This window comes from Rhinolophus sinicus, linkage group LG06, assembly GCF_036562045.2.
Source record: "Rhinolophus sinicus isolate RSC01 linkage group LG06, ASM3656204v1, whole genome shotgun sequence".
In the NCBI taxonomy this organism is placed as follows: Eukaryota; Metazoa; Chordata; class Mammalia; order Chiroptera; family Rhinolophidae; genus Rhinolophus; species Rhinolophus sinicus.
Window position 1 is genome coordinate 9,683,247 of NC_133756.1, and position 20,890 is coordinate 9,704,136.

The 20,890-nt window shown below is 33.7% G+C and overlaps 1 protein-coding gene across 7 annotated transcripts in view; it reads left to right on the top strand.

Annotated features, from left to right (window-relative positions):
* The window catches only part of LOC109444829 (argonaute RISC catalytic component 3), a 98,357-nt gene that overhangs the window by 41,924 nt on the left and 35,543 nt on the right, over positions 1-20,890 (top strand). For 3 of the 7 annotated variants that reach the window (XM_074334390.1, XM_019726510.2, XM_074334391.1), the window contains 2 exons: positions 252-460; positions 1,300-1,436. In XM_074334390.1, the coding sequence (XP_074190491.1) occupies positions 252-460; positions 1,300-1,436 (346 nt within the window). Of the gene's footprint in view, positions 1-251; positions 461-1,299; positions 1,437-8,771; positions 8,858-10,035; positions 10,121-20,890 lie in introns of those variants that run through there. The other 4 variants (XM_019726513.2, XM_019726514.2, XM_019726515.2 and 1 more) reach the window with 4 other exon arrangements.

Below are 20,890 nucleotides of genomic sequence, written 5' to 3' on the forward strand. Positions count from 1 at the left end.
CCTCATTCTTGTTTTATAGCTTCCTAAATGTTTGAGCATTTAGGCAGTTTCCAATATTTTGCAATGACAAATAATGCTGGCATAAATAACTGTTTTTTAAATTTTAGTCTGTTGACATTGAAATTGTTTTTTTTTGTTTGTTCTTTTTTTTGGTATTTGCCTTGTTTTCTCTTAAATATTTTTATGTTAAACTTAAAAATAACTATTTATCTGTTTCAACTTTTACTGGATGACTCTTTTGCCATCAACAGGTAGATTTAGATGTTACTTTACCTGGGGAAGGTGGAAAAGATCGACCTTTCAAGGTGTCAATCAAATTTGTGTCTCGGGTGAGTTGGCACCTACTACATGAAGTACTGACAGGACGAACCTTGCCTGAGCCACTGGAATTAGACAAGCCAATCAGCACTAATCCTGTCCATGCTGTTGATGTGGTGCTACGACATCTGCCCTCCATGAAGTGGGTGCTTCTGGCTTTTTTCCTCTTTAGATTTTGAGAGTGAAGGCTTTCCTCCCAAGAGTTGTGCAGGCCTCTTTTGGTTTACCTTCATCAGATGCTGTATATTTTGATTATTTCAGTTGAAGAATATTATGCATACAAGTTCATTAACAGAAGTTAAGTTACAGAAAAGTCTCTGACTTATGCAAGTAAATGAACCTCATTAGCTTAGCTACCCTAATGGATATTTTTTAGAAAAATGTCTAACCCTTTCTCTTAGGAGCTATTCATCTTGAATAACTGATGTATTTTCAGATATGTTCCTATAGTTAAATCACCTTGTTTTAAAAGTAATTTCATTGTTTATACATTCGTATCAAATTGTGTTAAAATTGCTGCTGTTTTAATCCCACTGGCACCTCACATGTATATGTGTGTATCTGTGTTTATATGTATATGTATATATAGGATTAGATAAGATGGGTCTTTTAAAGAAAGCATGTCTTGCAAACACATTTCTAGAAATAGTTTTTTGATCAATAATTATTCACTCTGGATTTTCTAAGGTTGGAACTGTTAACTTTTTTTAATCTATTTTTAAGGAAGTATTTTAAATAAAACTTATTCTTATTCAAACTAACATTAGTTTTAACAATAGAGAATTTCAGTGAAGGATGCTGACTTTTTATTTAGAAAGGCTGCTTTTCGCTTTCACAAATTTGAAAAATGTTTAGTTTCATGTATTCATAATGATAAAACGTATCATTATGATAAGTTATGTGCTCTAGACTCGCCTGTCTGCACATGTAAATACTTATATAGGAAAGAAAGGATTGAACGTGCCATTTTAATTTTTGTAGATATACGCCGGTGGGGCGTTCCTTTTTCTCAGCTCCAGAAGGATATGACCACCCTCTGGGAGGGGGCAGGGAAGTATGGTTTGGATTCCATCAATCTGTTCGGCCTGCGATGTGGAAAATGATGCTTAATATTGATGGTAAGGCAACTAAAACCATATTCTGTGTTGGATAATTGGTTTCTATATGGCGTGTGTGTGTGTGTGTGTGTGTGTGTGTGTCTGTGTGTGTGTGTGAATTTTATGTATAATTATGTATACTGGTGTCTTAAAGTAATATTTGGACATATATTAAGACAAACTGGAAAAAATCTTTATATTACATTTCACTTAGAGAGCATTTACACAGAACTTGTCCTGGTTTGCTGCTAAATGTGAAATGAGCACGTGAAAGCAAATACAAAACCTTTGACGTGATCATCTGAGCAGTCTACTATTGTAACTCACTTTTGTCCTTTTTACTCTTAAGTCAGTATTTCATTATGAAATACCTGTTTTACAAGAAGGGAAGTCTGTTCATGTTGACCCCTGGTGTTATGCCTACTGCTGATGCTTAATGTGGTGCTAATTGCATTCTCATTTTTAGGTGTTATAAATATTTTTGAGTAGAATAGTATGATAAACTGCCACCTATATAGTCATTATCCAGATTGTCTGGATTTTTCTATCTTTGCTTAAACTATCTACATTTCTCTCTCTACTGTAGTCTTTTTAAATCAAATCCCAGCAAGCATGTTATTTTGTCCCTACTACTTCAGTATGCACCTCTAAAAATATGGATGTTTTCTTACACAGTCACAATGCCATTATCATCAATAAGAAAATTTAAAATAATCCTTTATTTGTAGTCTATAATACCCTGTGTAATCACATTTCCCTGATTGTTTCAAATATGTCTTTTTATAGTTAGCTGGTTCTAATCAGGATCCAAACAAGATGCACAATTCACGTTTGGCTGTTGTGCCTTTTTTAAATGTAGTAATCCCATTTCCTTCCCTCGTTTTGTTTGTTTTTTCCTTTTTTTATGCCATTGACTTCTTGCAGAAACTCTGTCACTTGTCCTGTAGAATATCCAAAAACCTGGGTTTGTCTTTTGTTTCTTGTGGTGTCATTACCTTGTTCCTCTGTCCCCTGTATTTCCTGAAAATGAAAATTGGCCCTAGACTCTTGATTCAATTCTGGTTCAAAATACTTCATAAGTGCTTCATATTGTATCATATTAGGAGGCACACAGTATCTAGTGGTCCCACTTTTAATGATACTAAGATTCATCTGTAGGTTCAGGGATCAATAGTCCTGCTCTCTCCATTGAAAATTTCCCAATCAACTTTTCAATTACTAATATTCCATCCATTGATCATTGTTACCCAAACCATTTATTTCATGAGAGATTATCAACTGTTATTTTTTCTAATTGTTATTCTTTTTGCATTAGATAAAAGTCTTATGTGGAAAATCACAATGTCCTACTGATAATTCATTAGTCTTTGATAGCTTTCTTGCTTTCTGGCACAGCAGGATGTTCCAGGCTCCTCGTATATTTCTTACCCTGTACCTGGACTCAGCCAATCATCCGTGGATCTTTCCAGATCAGTACATAGGTTCCTCATTATTTTCAGCTGCATCTGCCATTGTGGAGATATGTCATTGAGGGGATATATTTCAAAAGTCTCCTTTAGATGTATACTAGGGCTGTTTTTAATTATTTGCCATTTCAGAACATCATTTCATATACAGAGGGTACAAAAAAAATGTATACACATTTTAAGAAAGGAAGAAACTGTATTAAAATTACGCTGATGGTAACCACCTTGAGCACCTCTTGTAATTGCAGAAGTCAAACGTGACTTATATTCATCTTTTGTTATCAGTATATATTGAATATTACAATTTTAATAAAGCTTTTTTCCTTTCTTAAAATGTATATACATTTTTTTGGCACCCTCTGTGTATGTAGATGTCTCTTTAAGATAGATTCCAGGAGTGTGATTGATGTGTCAAGGACAAATGTATTTGTAATTTTGAATGTTATTGCCAGATTGCCCTCCACAGAGGTTGTGAATGTTTTGCGTCAGTGAATGAGGCTACCTGTTTCCTTATGCCATTGCCACTATAGGCGTCAAAGTAGATTTTTGTCAGTCGGATTTTCAAGAAATGGTTTCACTATGTAGTTTTATTTTCCAATGACTCTCTTTTCACATCTGTAGGGGCCACCTTTCTGTTTTGTTAACTGTTTATTTATGTCCTTTGCCCTTTTTTTTCTGTTGGTTTGGTCTTCTCATTTACTGAGAGAGCTTTCTAAACTAAGCAGATTAGCCCTTTGTCTGATGTGAATTACAGATAATATGAAGTTCTTATTTGTCTTTTAGCCTTTGATATGGTCTTATTTTTGTTTTTTGCCTCATAGAAATTTGTCTGTTTGTTGGTGTGTGTGTGTGTGTTTGTGTGTGTCTACACACATATATGAGTGGTGTGTAATTTCTTTTATGACTTTTAATATCTAATCAGGCTAGTCTCATTTTTCTTTTCAGGGTTTTCTAGACCATTCCTAATTATTTTACCGTGTAAGCTTTCGAAACGCCTTGGCTAGATCCAGTGGGTGTGGGAGGATGGGCTGTTATTTTTATTGGGATCTCATTATATTTATAAATTAAGTTAGGACAAATTGGCATCTTTAAGATATTGAGTCTTTCTGTCCAAGAAAGTACTTTGCCATTCCATTTGTTCAAGATTACTTTTGTTTCCTTCAGGAATGTTTTAAAGTTTTCTTCACATAAAATTTGCACATTTCTTGTTATTCCTGGATATTTTCTCCCTTATTTTTGCTGTTAAATGGGTTTATAGATTCTAATTAGTTATATATATGAAGCCTTTTGATTTCTATGTACTAACTTTTTCTCTCTGTTTTATTGAATTCCATTATTGTTTATAGTAGTTTTTCAAGAGATTTTCTTGGAGTTTCTAGGTTATAATCATTTCATCTACAGATAGTGATAAGTTTACCTCTTCCTTTGGATTTTTATAACTCTCATTATTTCTTATATGGTTATATTGCCTAATTAGACAGGACAGTATAAAACGTTAGTGATTAGTAGACATCCTCTTTTTATCCCTTACATTAGAAGGAATGCCTCTAGTGTTTCTGCATTAAGTATGATTCATACATATCCACATATGTATGTATATGTATAGATACGTCTGTTGCCTCCTGTTTTACTAAGTACTTTTCATCAAGAATGGATGTTGAATTTTCTCAGATGTCTTTTTAGCATCTGTGAGCTGATGATGATGTTTCTCTTATTTTTAACAAACATTGAACCACATTTGTGTTTCTAGATTCTTTTAATGTAATGCTGGATTCTATTTCTTTGTACTTTACTTTTTAATTAAAATGCCGAAGTAAGATTGATCTGATCTGCAATCTTCTCTTTTTTGTAGTCTTTTTAAAATTTTAGTATTAATATTTTATTTTATAAAGAATTTGGAAGTTTTCCATTTTCTAAAATGTACAACAGTTTTTTAATAGTATTGAAATTATCAGCTCTTTTAAGATTTGGTAGAATTCCCCTGTAAAATCTTGTGGCCAATGTGTTTTATTTGGTAGTAGATCTTTTAAAACTTCTTTCATTTATTTTGTGAAAATCAGTCAGTTTAGGTCCTCTGGGTTCAGTTTTGGTAGGTTAGACCTTATTAGAAAATTATCTATATTTGATTTATTTGTATAAAGTTTTACAAATTAGTTTCTTATTTTTCAAAATTTTGTCTGTTTCTGTGCTTTTCCCCATTTTTTATTTTGTAAAGTTGTGCTTTGTCCTTTTTATTTTTGATTAGAAGAGGTTAGTAGTTTAATCAACTGATCTTTCCCCCCACCAAAACAGCTTTTGAAAATATTTTTTCAGTTCTCTGACTTCCTATTTTTTAACTCCATAATTTCTGCTTTTAGCTTTACAAATGTTTTATCTATTTTTCTATAGTTAATTTATTTTTTTCTAACTTTCTGAGCTATATTAGTAACTCACTTACTTTCATTTTTTCTTATTGATTAAAGTATTTAAGACAATGAATTTTCTTATGATCACTGCTTTAGCTATATTCCAAAGCTTCTAATATGTAGTATTTTTATTATATTCTCTAGAAACCCCACAAATTTCATTTGTATTTCCTGTTACCCAAATGTTGTTTGACATACTTTTTAAATTTTCAGATTGAAGATCTTTTATTTTCTCATTTTGTCATAAATTTCACATTTTACTGTGTTAATCAGTGAATGTGGTTTGTATTTCTACTTTTAGAATTTGTTGAGGTATTTTTTGTAGCTTAATATATAGTCAATTTGGGCAAAAGTTAAATAGCTATTTGAAAATAAGGTATATTCAATTATTAGAGTAGAGTTAAATAAATATCCATCAATCCTACCGTTTTGATTATGTTGTTTAGATAATTTATTTCCTTTTTTATTTTTGTTTACTTGTTCTCTCAGACTGGGAGAAATAAATTTAAATTTCCCATTATTGTGTTTCTGTCTATTTCTCCTATAATTTCTGTTTTCTTAATGTTGCTGCTACATTATTGGGAATATATATCTATATCTGTTTTCTTCATTGTGAATTGTACCTTTTACAATGGTAAAGTGACTTTATACTTTTTATACTTTTGGGCCAGAGTCTACATTGTCCAATAAAAGTATTACACGCCATGGTTTTGTAAGCCTTATCCTATCCATTAATTTTTAATTTCTTTTAATGGTTTTGTTTTATTGTTCAATCTAAAGCTTTTTTTTTTTGTCTGTTAATGGATCAGTTAAGCCAAATAGATAGGAAAGGCATACATGTTTGGTCCTAGTTAAGTCAAATTATTTTGTTGTATTTTCTGATTATCTATGTTTTTTAAACTGAGTAGCCTGTTTCATGTTTTTTAAATGATAATTTCGATATTATGAAGGTTTTTTTCCTACTGGTTATCTTTATACTTGTAACTTCATATAATACTCAACTTACTCTGTTTTTTAAAGCAATATCTTTTGTTTTCCTTAATGAGTAACAATTATATTATCTGTATTCTCTTTTTTCCACCCTCTCCTCTAGTAACTAGTTTTAGCCATTATAGCATTATTTTATTGTTCTTTATAATTTATCTTAAATTTTTACTACTTGACTTTCAACTTTGACTCCTATCTATTACTATAAACTGCAATCAGTGAGTTTATTCTACTTGGGTTTTCTACTCCTGTCACTCACTTATTTGTACATATTATTATTCCTATATTGTTAGATCATGCAGCAATTACATTCCATCTGTCATCTGTATGTCCATTTGTTTTCATCTTAAATCTACAATTAAATTTATTGGTGCTACCAGTCCCTTTGCTGAAATTTTTCCTGTCATCTCTTGGTTGCATTTTGTCCTCATGTTGTTTCTTCAAGAAGGGCTCATATCCTCCATAAGTAGATTGAAGGACAACTACTTGGAGCCAATGGGCCCTGGAGAAACACACTGTCCCCCAACATTCCCCAATAAAATGTATTTTTTTTTAAAGGGCTCAGATGAATAAGAGCTGAGTTTTTGCATATTGAAAACTATTTGTCTCTAGTCTTATTTCCTGAAGGACTGTTTGGTTAAACATAGAATTATTGACTCACAGTTTCTTGAGTATCTTACAGATACTCTGTCTTTTGACAGTGAATTTTCAGTAGAGAAGTGTGATGTCAGTTTGATTTTCTTTTCCCTAGAAGGGACTCGCTTTTTTGTCTGATCTCAGAAAGTATTTCTCACAATTATTTTGCTAGATTTTTGTCTCAGTGCTGACTAATTTGGATCAGTTTTACTTAAAATATGGGATTTCCTTTGAAAATGTAGGTTCAATCTTTTATCCTTTTTTTTCTATCATTTATTTTTAAAATTGTTCTATCCTGTTTGCTTCTTACTGTGCCTTTTGTGGTATAATTTTTATCATGTGCTCACTTCATTTTTTGAATTTTAAAAAATATTTTTCTTCCGTTTCTTTCATGAGTCCTGCAATGCCTATTTCACCTTTTCCTGTTGACTGGCTGTCTCTTCCTTTAAATTTCTGCTCTGAGATCTTTCTTCATAGCTGCATTAAGAATTTTTGAATTTATGTTAAAAAGTGGTGTTACAATTTTCATCTACTTTGTAATGATATTTTCTGTTGAGTTTTCTTTGTCAGGGATATTATGCTGCCTTTTTATATTTTCTTATGGTATCTTTGTATGGATACTTACTACTTTTCTGTTATTCATATTTGAATGAGATGAGTTTTTCCAAATCACCTATTAGAACAGACTAGAGTGGGAGTGGGAGGTATGACAGGATATAAAGAATAAGGTAGTTTTCCAGGTTTCTCTGCTCAAGACCTCTGTACTCTGTTGTTCTGGTGGGTTCTTTCTTTAAAATACAGCCACATCTCCTTTGCTTCTCAGTAATATATGTGTTTAGGATGTGTGGACTACCAGCGCTGAGTTCTAGCAGGTTCTTACTAGCTTCTGCTAATACAGCTCCTGCCTTTTCAAGTGCCTGCTCAAATGTTAGCAATTAGAGAATTTCTGAGGGTTATACAGGAGTTCTTTGTATTATTCTTTTAGCTTTTCTGTAAATTTGAAATTACAGGGAAAAAGTGCATGCTTTGTTTTCAGAAGGGAAGTCCTATCTGAGATCTGTCATTTCTAGACCACCCTCCACTCACTCTTATGACATTTTCTATATCTCTTTTCTCTACTTCCTTTTGAGATTCCCCCACTCAATTTCAGTTCTAAACATTGCAGTTCCCACTTAGGATAGAATGAATCCTCTCTTTCTGGGAGTGAAAATCTGTAGTCCCCCCACTAGGTGCCTTTCATACTTTGTGTCCTTCTCCCTTGCATGGGTTCTACTAGTCCCACGTAGTTTGAGCCATGTTTACTTATAACTTGGCATTTTTGGGTTTTATTGTCTTGTAGGTTCACTGAAGATGTAGGGTTTTTTCTTTCATTTTTTTAACATTCCCTTTGTTGCTCTGTATTGAGTTCTAGGAGGAAAGTGGGAAAATCTGGAAATCAATTGCTGCTGTTTTCCTACTGGAACTTAAAGTCCAGCTTTGGATATTATTAAAAAATAATTTCTAATGTCATGTTCCCATTGGTGAAAGACATCACAGAGAAAATTTTAAATATTTTGAGCTGAAGGGTAATGAGAATGTATATATCAGAACTAGCATGATTAACTGAAGCAATGCTTAGGGGGAGTTTAAAACCTTAAATGCCTACTATTAGAAAAGAAGAAAAGCACCAATGACCTATGCATTCATCTCAACAAGTTAGAAAAATAATGAAATTAAGTGCAAAGAAAAATAGAAGGAAATAAGAGTTAAAAACAGAAATTAATGAAATAGTAAACAAATTTACCTCTATCCTGTAGGTAGGAAGACTTCAAAGGTTTTTGAGAAGGATAGTGACATGATCATATTTGTTTTCCAGAAAGAGACCTCTGGCAGCAGTGTGGAGAATAGATAGAGGAGAAAAAACTAATCTGAGAAGCCAGTTAGGAGGCTTTTTCAATCACTAGTTCAGGTAAGAGATGGTGATGGTCTAATGTGGGATGGAGAGGAAGGAACATATTACAAGGATTAAGTCAAAAAAATAGGTTTAAGGACCATGTCCAGATAAAAAACTTTGGGTATAGTTACTGGCACATGGAACTGATTGCAAATGAATAGACCAGAAGGTTTACTAGGTTTTTGAAGAAATTATTTCTGGAAATGAACTACAAACCTGGTGTATTAGGTTCAATCAGAGAAGCAGAACCGGTAGGAAATATATATATAGAGAGATTTGGCTTACACAGTTGTAGGGGCTAACTAGGCAGGTCTGAAATCCTGAAGGCAGGCTGGAACTCATGGGCACTGGCTGAAGGTACTGTCCACAGATGGAATTTCTACTCCCTCTGTCTTGAGGAAGCCTCAGCCCTGCTTTTAAGGCCTTTCAGCTTGACTGAATGAGGCCCACCCATATTATCCAGGATAATCTCATTTACTTAAAGTCACCTGATTATGGACTTTAATTACATCTCTAATATACCTTCACAGCAACACCTAGATTAGTGTTTCATTGAATAACTGGCAACTAATAGCCTGGCCAAATTGACACATTAAAAACTAAATAAATAAATACCTTGCCTACAAAGTTCTGTGATTATTCAATCTTTGAAACAGCCTTTATGTTCCTAAACCTCAGGCTCAGTAACTGTGCTATGTTACAAACTAGTTTCCAAGAAGACATACTTGCCTACATATATTTAGAATAATGACTCATGTCTAAAGCTTGAGGATTCTTTGAGACGTATGGGTAGAGACATCTAATATGTAGTTGGAAATGAAGGTAGGAGCTAAAAGTAAAAGTGTTGGGATTCTTCAGTATGTAAATCCATATTTGAACTGTAGAAATGGAAAAACTTCTTTAGGAATAGTATTTGGATTAAAAACATAAATGAGGAGGATAAAGCCACAGGGAATACTAGCATTTAAGGAACGAAAAAGGACCAGTGAGCAATTAATGGTTATCACAGGCAGTATGAGAGCCAAAAAGTGGTGTTGAGGAAGCTAAGGGAGGAAACTGGCTATTCATTGCCAGTAGATGATTTCACAATTAAGCAACCGGAGTTTTTCCAATAAAATCAAGAGTAAGACCAGGATGTCAGTGCTGTGATATTTAGTCACTATTGTGTTTGCTAACTTCTGTTCTTCTTACAGGTTTCAGTCTACATGTTACTTCCTTGAGAAGCAGTATTTGACACCCTTCACCCCCCCATCCAGCCATCCCCCAAGTCTGAGTTAGGTATTTCTCTTATGTATTCCCATAGCACAGTGTACTTCCCCTATACTAGCATGTGTCACCCTGAATTATAAATTTTATTGTTCTGTGTCTCCTATTAAAGTGAAAGCTTCATGAAGCTAATCTTATTCACCAGTGTATTTGCCCTCCGTGTCTAACACAACTCTTGGTCATATTAAGCAAAGAATAAATCAATAAAACCAAGAACATAGAGGAGGAGCATCCAAATGAGCCTGGAAAGTTAGAAAAATATTTGTAGAAATAAGTAATGTCTTAGCTGAGCTTTAACAAAATACAATGAAATCAAGAATTTGGATTGAAAAGGCGGTACACAGGAATAAGAGATTTCTGAGGGGTCTCTGAAATATAAAATTGTATTTAAAAAACCATAAGAGAAATACTAAATGAATGAAGTGTATTAGGCTTATTGAGAAGATTCAATTTGATAAAATGTGAGTTCTCCCAAAATTAATCTGTAAATGCAAATTTAAGTAAAATCCCAATAAGGTATATCATGAAACTTGATAGGTTAGTGTTAAGATTTATATGGAAAAATTAATAACCAAGAAAAGCCAGTATAATTTTAAAGAAGAATAAATTCCTTATTTTATAACAATTATACCACAATGCTTTTAAGTGCAGAGACAGACAGATTAACGAAGCAGAATACAGAGTCTGCCTAGAAATAAACCATATGTGTGTATATGGAAACTTTGTAAATGTCAAGGTGGCATTTCAAATCACTGAGGAGTGAAATATTTAATGAATGGTATTTATACATTTGTTAACTGTATGAAAAAAATAATTACTCATCTCAACATCATACCAAAAATTTATTTCTAGATGGATTATAATCCTAAATTTGAAAAGCAAAACTTTGTGAAATTCTCTCAGGAAAAAAGAGAATACCTCTAACATTGAATAAAATAAAAACTACGTATATCATAAAAGAAAATACTGATAAACTTGGCTACATTTAAATGGAAAACTTACGTATTATAAAAGACAAAATAAAGTTGAAAAGCTAGGAGAATATTTTCAGCAATAGAAAAACAGTTCCCAAAAGAAGAAATCCAAATGGCCAATAAACACATGAAAATCAAATGCTCAAATGCATTAGTACTCAGGATAATGCAAATGAAATCACACCCATCAGAATGGTAAAAATTAAAACGACTTATCAAATGTTGGTGAGGAAAATTAAAAGGAACTCTCATGCACTGTTGGTAGGAGTATGGTTTGATACAATTACTTTGGAGAACAGTTTTCAGTATCTAGAAAAGATGAATTAAAGATGAAATTGTGCATATCTTAGAACCTATAACATACCATAGAGATACCTTGCATATGTGCCTGAAGCATTATTTGTAATAGCAGAAAACTGGAAACAGCCTAATTTCTATTAAAGCAGAATGAATAAACATTCTGAATGAGTACATAAATTGTTATATATTATTGTGATATACTGTATAACAGTTAAATGAATGAACCAGATCTACATATATCAATATTGAAAACAATGTTGAGGGCAGAGCAAATAGCAAAAGGATATGTTACTTATGTAAATTTAAAGCATAACAGAAGTATGTACTGGGTACAGACAAATGCAGTAAAATTATCAAAACCTAGATGGGACAAATACACACCAATTTCAAAATAGTGGTTCCCTTTAAGTAGAAAGAAAGAAGAGGAATGGAATAGGTTGGTTGGGGTAGAGAACAGAGGTAAAACTAAAAGGCTGCAAATGTGAGATGATTATTATAAAAATGTGAGCGTATGTTTATTTGTGTGAACAAAGTGTATAGATAACTTACGGTGTCATGTGACGCAAAGAAATCAGAAGATTGATAGTATTTTTTTTTAAAGATCTATGGTGTCTTAATGAAGTGTCTTAATGAAGTGTCTTAAAGTCTGAAACTTTAAATGGGTTTATTTTTTAATTGTCAATAATATGTAATGCTGCTATGAAAAATGAGTGAAAATATTGCACTGACCACCTTACCTGCTTATATATCCTTTTTTCTTTCTGTGTGATATGATTTTGCAACTCTTGCACTTGGTATATTGCACTGAGTTCAAAACAGCCCTTATTGAACTTGAAATCTACTGGAGAAGACTCATATTGAGTGATATAATGATGTACTGCAAAGAAGTACTTAGTGCAATGGGAGTATATAAGAGAGGGATCCATTCTAGTCCCAGAGGAACATTTCTCGGAGGAGGTGACAGATAGGAGCGAGGTGAAATCGGTGGTGGAGATAATTATGGAAGAGTAATCTAAAAAAGAGAGCAATTTAATTCTAATTGTGTGACTTAATCTTGTCTTCAAAATGATTGTTTTCGTGGTACTTAATATCCTACATCTCAACTATGTAATTGAACTTACTGAATTTTACCAATCTGAGACTCAAAAAAATTTTTATTCACATTTCATCATCTCTGAAATTGGGATATGTCTTACACTTGATGGTTTGTCATAGTTTAATTGACATGCTTTTTTAAAATACATAAAATATTGACATGCCCTACCTTCATTGGCATCTTAGATTCAATGAAATGCAGAATTTATTTTTAGTTTAGCCTACTTTTAGGACAAACTCATTTACAACTTGCATTTTACTGTATTGTAATTCATGCATTTTAACAGCATCACAATGAATCTGGTGTTTATTAGTTGTTATCTCCCTTAAAATACTTTTATTTATCACTTATTATGTGCCAGATAGAATGCTAAGCGTTGTTCATGAGTTAGTTATGTCATATAAACTCTACCACAATTTTATGAGTTAGATGATATCCTAGCTGAAGTTTAGAGAGAAAAATCTCTAACCTTTCTCTCTTTAAAGTTCGCATAGTTTATCTTTTATATATATATTAAATAGCTTATATGTGATGCAACCTATTAAACCTATATTTAAATATATTAGTTTATATTTAAGGCTCAAGGTCACATAGTTTATATTTAAATGATAGAAGTCAACTGTTCTGACTCCAAAGCTTATGCCCTTAATATTCACAGCGTTTTACTGCATCCCTTAAGAAGCAAGATTTCTGGCAGACAAATCTCAGACCCTGGACGTCTAAGTTGGAAATGTTTTATTTTCATTTATTTTCTCATGCTTTTCAGTAAAAAGTAGCTTTCTAAAACACATTTACGATTTTGTTCCTAGAAGAAAATGGTCAGAAAATGTAAATGGTTGTAAAATGTAGTAATTGTAATTTATTATACTTAACAGTCAAAAGTTCTTTGCAAGGAAAACAGATTTTTAGTAAGTTATTAATCACAATATTCGTGTTGCTTGTTTCATATGTTTATCTGGAGTGTTCAGGTATAAGACCTCTAAGATTAAGAAATAATTTCATTTTTATAATAATTTAAATTAGCCCTCTCAGAAGTATGTTAAAGCAGAACATTTCTTTAGGGTAAAATTAGAGTCTGATTTCAAGCAGGCAGGGCAGGAACTTGATCAACACGAGGTCTAACGGGGCCAAGTAAAGATACCTGTTATCAGACTTACCTCATCTCTTCTCAGATTAGAACAAAAAGTACAATGGCTGGAGGAATCTCAGTGACGGTCTTCATCCAATCTGTTTCTTGATTCACCCTGTTTCAGTCTAGTTGAGCATGCCCTTCATATTTGGTACACAGCTGTCCTCTTGGGATCACACTTCACTATCTCCCTGGGGAATTTTGTCTTTCTTCTAAATTTATCTCCTGTTTCCTATATCCCTTTTCTCCCCTCACCCCTTCTTTTAATGCTCAGAAATTTCATGAGAAAAGGGCACACACGAGGCAATTTGTTTTGATACCTTACATGTCAGAAAATGTATCAACAAACACGATTATAGTTTGTCTGGGTTTCTATATTGGAGATAATTTTCATTCAAAAATTTGAAAGTAGTACTCCATTTTTTAAATGGCTTTAGTGAGGTTTAATTTATATACTATAAAATTGACCCATTTTAAGTGTATATCCATTGTCTTTGTTTCCCTTGTTTTGCTTTACTTTCTGGAAATTTTCCTCAACTTCATCTTCCTATCCTCCATTCACTTTTTCATTTCGGCTATTATGTTTTTAATTTCTAATAATTCTCTTTTATGTTCTGATTGTCATTTTATTATAGTGTACTATTCTTGTTTCATAGATGCAGTATCCTCTCTTAGCTCACTGAGAATAATTTTGGTGTTTCTTTTTCGTGCACATGCTTATGCTTCCTCCAAATTTATTTATTTTTGTTTTTTTGATCTCTCACTTTCCTTTTAGAGATTTTCCTCAAATATGTAGTATCCTTGATTATTTACTCATGATTTATTGGGAGTATAAACACTTGACTAGAAGCTGGGAATGCTTCAATAGGGCCTGTTGATCTTGAGCTTCATCTTTGGATGATTTCAGTGGTCTGATACGGAGGAACTTAGAACATTAGAACACTTATGTCTCGCTTTTTGACTGATCAAGTTACCCAACCATGAGTCTTCCAGACTTCTGCCTAACGGGTAACAGTATGATTGCTTGCATTCTGGAAGCCAGGTTGGGGATTCTGGCTTGGGGAATGTCTGCATTCAGCATTTAATATTTATAGTCATTTAATCCCTTGTTTTTGCTACTGTCCTGTACCCTCAATTGTACTTGATATCCTCCCTCCAAAGAGCCTTTTACTTTGTCCAGAGAATAAACCTCCAGACTTATGCAGGGTTGAGGAGGCAGTTCAGCAGTGTGGAGCTAGACAAGATCTAGGACTTTACCTGTTCTCAAAACAGCTTTCCTCTGTTCTTCCGCACCAGCCGCATCTTTCTGTCACCAGTTTCATGGGTACGTAGTACTGCCACTTCTTATGTCTTTTGAGGATTTTATAGTGTAAATGCAGTTGGTTCTTATCCTGCCCACCATAGCTGGCTTGGGATTTTATTTTCTTGGATCTGCTCTATCAGTTATAACTCCTTCACTTGCTTTTCATGTTCTAAAATATTGATGCATTTCCTGTTTTCTTCTTCTAGAGTTATGTCTTTTTTTCTTTCTTTTTTTTTTAAATTCCTTGCCGTAGTTACAATGGAGTTGGGGAAGGATGAAATGAGTTCTTTGTGGTTAATCTTCCATCTTAACCCAGGATCTGTTCTTACAAGACAGAGGCTTTGTCTGTTTCCTCTCTAAATTCCAACCCATAAAGGATTCCCTGATCTAGTAGGTACTTAATAAATGTTTAAATTAATGATTGTTATTTTTCATCTGTAAAATTCAAAATTGGTAATAAGTTTGTGCTGGAGACCTAGTTTCTTGTTATGTGGACCTCTTAATAGAGCTGGTTCAGTGTCTTCATAACGTCGTGCCTAACTTTCTCTGGAGCAAGTAATCTAACAGAGCAGGGCAGAAGCTGTGATGATATAAAGTTACATGCTGCCATTTTTGTAACATCCTATTGGTTACACAGGTCAGTTCTATTCAGTGTAGAAGAGTCTTACACAAAGGTTCTAATCCCACGAGGCAAGATTTATTAGGGACCATCTTGGAGGCTGGCTATCACACAAAGTTTTTGTCTTAAACTAGAAAATGAACACATTATATATATTCAAAGTAAGTAGAAGGTAAGAAAGATCAGAGCAAAAATTAAAATAGAAAACAAACAGTACAGAAAATGAATGAGGCCAAAAGGTGGTTCTTTGTGAAATACTAATAAAATTAATAAACTCCTAGCAACACTAATGAAGAAAAATAGAAAAACAATTACTAGTGTCAGGAATGAAAGGGGGTGTTACTAAAGATCCTTCAAAATTGAAAGATTAATTAGGAAATGTTACGAAAAACTTTATAACAATTTAATAACTTAAACACAACTTTATAAAATTTGACTCAAAGAGAAATCAGAATAACCTTGTATCTATTAAGGAAATTGAATTCATAATTCTAACAACAACAAAAAACCACCAGTCCCAAATGATTTCACTGGTGAATTTTATTTAACATTAAAAGAAAAAAAATAATACCAATCTTTCACAAATTCTTTCAGAAGAAAACAGAAGAGGAGGAAAGGCTTTTCAACTCCGTTTTATGAGGCTAATATACCTCTGATACACCTGAGGGAAAAAACACTATAATCCTCTCAGCAGAAGAATCATTTGACACATTTTTACATTCTCCGGCTAAAAATTTACAGCAAACTAGCAATAAAAGGAAACTTCCTGAACCTGATCAGAGCATCTACAAAAATATATAGGCATCATCATACTAAATGGTGAAAACATTGAATGCTTTTATCCCAAGATCAAGAACAAGGCAAGGACACTTGCTCTCATTACTTCTATTCGACATTGTGCTAGAGGTCCAAACCAGTGCAATGAGGCAAGAAAAAAAAAGTCATAATATTGTAAAGGAAAAATAAAACTATCTCTGTTTGCAAAAGACATAATTATCTGTAAAAAAGTCCTAAGGAATCTACAAAAAAGAAAAAAAACTATTAGAATTAATAGATGAATTTAACAAGGTTACAAGATATAAGTTGCATGTACAAAAATTAATATTAGCAATGTAACAGGAAATACTAGCATCAACAGTTGGGAAAATGAAAAAGTATGTACCATTAATAACAATATGAAAAAAATAGATTTAGGAATACATTTAGAGAAAGGAGTGCAAAGCCTGTACACTGAAAGCTACAAAGCATTCCTGAGAAAGATATAAATAGATACATTTTTGGACCAGAAGATTCAAATTGTTACGATGTTCATTCTCCCCAAATTGATCTATAGACTCAAAAGTCTCATCAGGCTTTCTAAAAATATAAATTGACAAGCTGATTCTTAAGATCTGTATGAAAATGCAAAGAACCTAGAATAGCAAAAACAGCGTTGGAGGACATATAGTACCTGATTTCAAGGTATACTTTAAAACTATAGTAATCAGAACTATGATACTGGGGTAAAGATGGACATATAAATCAAGTTATAGAATAGCTACAAATAGTACATTTGATCTTAGCCAAAAGGCTGGGAAGCAATTAGAATAGCTACAAAAATAGACCCACTCGTGTGGTTGGTTGATATGCAACAAAGGGGCCAACATAATTCAATGAGGTCCTCTCTAGTGATGCTAGAACTGGGTATTTGTATGAAAAAAAAATCAACATTAACCCTTATTTCACACCATACTCAAAACTTAATTCAAAGTTATCACAACCCAAATTATAAAAGCTAAAACAAAGTGCTAAGAAAAAGGGAAAAATGTTTGTATCTTTGGAGTAGGCAAAGGTTTCTTAATATATTGGAAACCTCATCTAAATGAAAACCCTGTCTTAAGAACACTGTTAAGATGAAAGGGCAAGCTACTGCTGGGAGACAACATTTGCAAAACACCTGAACAAAAGATTTGTGTCCAGAATATATGAAAAATACATAACTCAGATAATTTTAAAAAGTGGCCAAAAGCAGATGCTTCACAAAAGATAAATGAATGGCCAATAAGCACTTGAGAAGATGCTAATTATCATTGGTCACTGGAAAATGCCAATAAGAACCACAATGAGATATCACTTCACACCCAATAGATTTGCTAAATTAAAAAGACTGGTAATACCAAGTGTTTGCAAGGATGTGGAACAACTGGAAATGGTAGGAGTGTAAAGTTGTACAATCACTTTGAAAAATATTTTGGCAGATTCTTTTTTAAAGTTAAACATTCTCTTGTCATGTGACCCACCAGTTCAATTCCTAGGTCTTTCTCCAAGAGAAATGAAAAATAGGTTGATAAAAATATTTGTGCGTGTATGGGCACATGTTCATAATAAGTAGAAACTGGAAAAACCTAAATGTCCAACAAGCGACTGGAGAAACAAATTGTGATCTATTCATGCAATGAAATACTACCCAGCAATTAAAAAGAACTAATTTATACAATGGAGTGGATGAATTTCAGCTAAGATGTGCAAAAGAAGCCAGGCACACAAAATTGCATATACAGTATATATCCATTTTATATGAAATTCTGGAACCAGTTAATCTATTATGAAAGGAATCAGATAAGTGGTGGTTTGGGAGGCAGATATGGGAGGGACTGATTTCATAGGGGCAGGAAAGTGCTTTCTGGGGTGATGGAAATGTTCTGTCTTAAATGGGAAGGTAATAGCATAGATGTATACATTTGTCAAAATCATTGAACTTTACACTTAAAATGCATTTTGTATGGAAATTATACCTCAAATACAGATATCACTACACATCCACCAGAAATTCTAAAATTCAAGTCTAACAATACTAACAGTTGGTGAGAATTTGGCACAATAGTGACTTACACACTGTTTATGAGGGTCAGTTCTTAAAACCACTTTGGAAGTGTTTGGCATCGTCTAGAAAAGTTAGAGATACACATCCATCATGACTCAACAATTCTCCCAGATACAGCCTTTTCTACCAAAAAAATTTGTATGTATGTGTGCATTAAAAAAGACCACTAGGCTGTGGCCTGTTAGCTCAGTTGGTTAGAATGCGTTGCTCTTAGCAATGAGGTTGCCGGTTCGATCCCCACAGGGGCCGCTGTGAGCTGCACCCTCCACAATTAGATTGAAACAACTACTTTACTTGGAGCTGATGGGTCCTGGAAAAACACACTTAAGTAAAAGTTTAATTAAAAAAGAAAAACCATCTATAAGAGTGTTAATGATGTCATTCTAGCAACCAAAGGAAAGGACCAAAACAAGCATCCACCAACATTAGAAGGGATAAATTGTGTATTTCTTTAACAGTATTAGGCAGAGCAGTGAAAATGAAGACACTAGTTACATTTAATTAATATAGATGAGTTAGAACAACAGTCTCAAAGATTACATGCTTTATGTTTCCAGTTACATAAAATTCAAGAACTAGGAAAACTAAACTGGTATTTAAGAATCTGTACTTATATTGTAAATCTATAAAGAAAAGGAAGTAATTACCATAAAATCCAGGGTTTTGGTTACTTTTAGAGGAAAGAGGAAGTTACAGTTGGGTAGGCGCTTGGGCAGAGGTTTCTAGGATACTGGCAATATTTAGTTTTTTTTGTTTTGTTTTGTGTTTTTTTTTTAAGATTTTATTGGGGGAAGGGGAACAGGACTTTTATTGGGGAACAATGGTCAAATTGTTGTCCTTTCAGTCTTAGTTGTGGAGGGTTCTGTTCAGCTTCAAGTTGTTCTTTCAGTCTTAGTTGTGGAGGGCGCAGCTCAGCTCCAGGTCCAGTTGCCGTTGCTAGTTGCAGGGGGCACAGCCCACCATCCCTTGCGGGAGTCGAACCGGCAACCTTGTGGTTGAGAGGACAGGCCCCAACCAACTGAGCCATCTGGGAGCTCAGCGGCAGCTCAGCTCAAGGTGCCGTGTTCAATTTTAGTTGCAGGGGGCGCTGCCCACCATCCCTTGCAGGAGTCGAGGAATTGAACTGGCAACCTTGTGGTTGAGAGCCCGCGCTCCAACCAACAACTGAGCCATCCGGGAGGCAGCTCAGCTCAAGGTGCCGTGTTCAATCTTAGTTGCAGGGGGCAGAGCCCACCATCCCTTGCGGGACTCGAGGAATTGAACTGGCAGCCTTGTGGTTGAGAGCCCACTGGCCCATGTGGGAATCGAACCGGCAGCCTTCGGAGTTAGGAGCACGGAGCTCTAACTGCCTGAGCCACCGGGTCGGCCCAATATTTAGTTCTTGATTTGAATGCTGGTTATATAATATTCACTTTATAATTTGTTAAGTGGCACGTTCATGTTTTAGACACTTTAGTAGATATCTGATACATTAAAAATAGAAAAAATAAACCAATCCTATATTAGTATCTTCTGAGTACTATTACTTGTTAATGTTTTGCCTGGTGATAAAAGAGGAGATGCAAAGATGTTTAATATGGACTCTGAAATTCTCACAAATGATTACCCTAAAAAGGCATTGTGTAAACAGTGGTCTTAATTTGTGTTCTTATACCTTCAGAGCCATGGAAGTAAACCTGTAAGATTGAGGCAGATAACAGCCATACCATGTGCCCCAAGAGGTAGTATATTATATGTACAACACTAGAGTATAATTGTGGTTATGTTTTGCCTGGATCCAACTTTAATTACTACTTTGTTTTATACTATTCGTTTGAACCTAGACTCATTTGGTACATGTAGTTCTAGTTATTAGATTGGTGCAAAAGTGCAGTTTAAAAGGTTAAAAATGATTGCAAAAACCGCAATTACTTGTGCATCAACCTAATATTTTAAATATGGGAAACATTTGTTATATTCTTTTTTCACATCTGTTATTTTTAGCTATGTCCTAACAAACATTTTTGGTTTTGACGCAGTGAAGAGCAAGCTTCAGAATCCTGATCTCTTTTTCACGTAGCATTCTCCCTTATAACCTCTTCAAGGAGTTTACATTGACAAATGATTTTGTCTAAATTAAGATCTCAGTAGATCAGTGAGCAAAAGACATGAGAAGGCAATTCTTCAAAAATGAGAGAAGGAGTTCTGTTGAGTTCCTCTCATGCTCTAGGCACAAGTAGGGACCTTGCATTGAATCTCCGCCCTCATGGCTGTGAATAGCAGGTATTTTTCTAATTTTACAGATGAACAAATCGAAATTCAGAGAAATCGTAAGTAGTAAGTGCTGGATCTAGGATTAAAATTTAAATCTATTTTATTTCCAAGCCTATCTTTTTTCACTCTAACACTGCTACCCATGAAAAGAAGAAAATAAACCTAGTTTTAAAAAACAAACATGCAACAGTTAAAAAGTAACAAAAAAGGATACATTTCCAACAGCAACAAAAATTATTAATCTA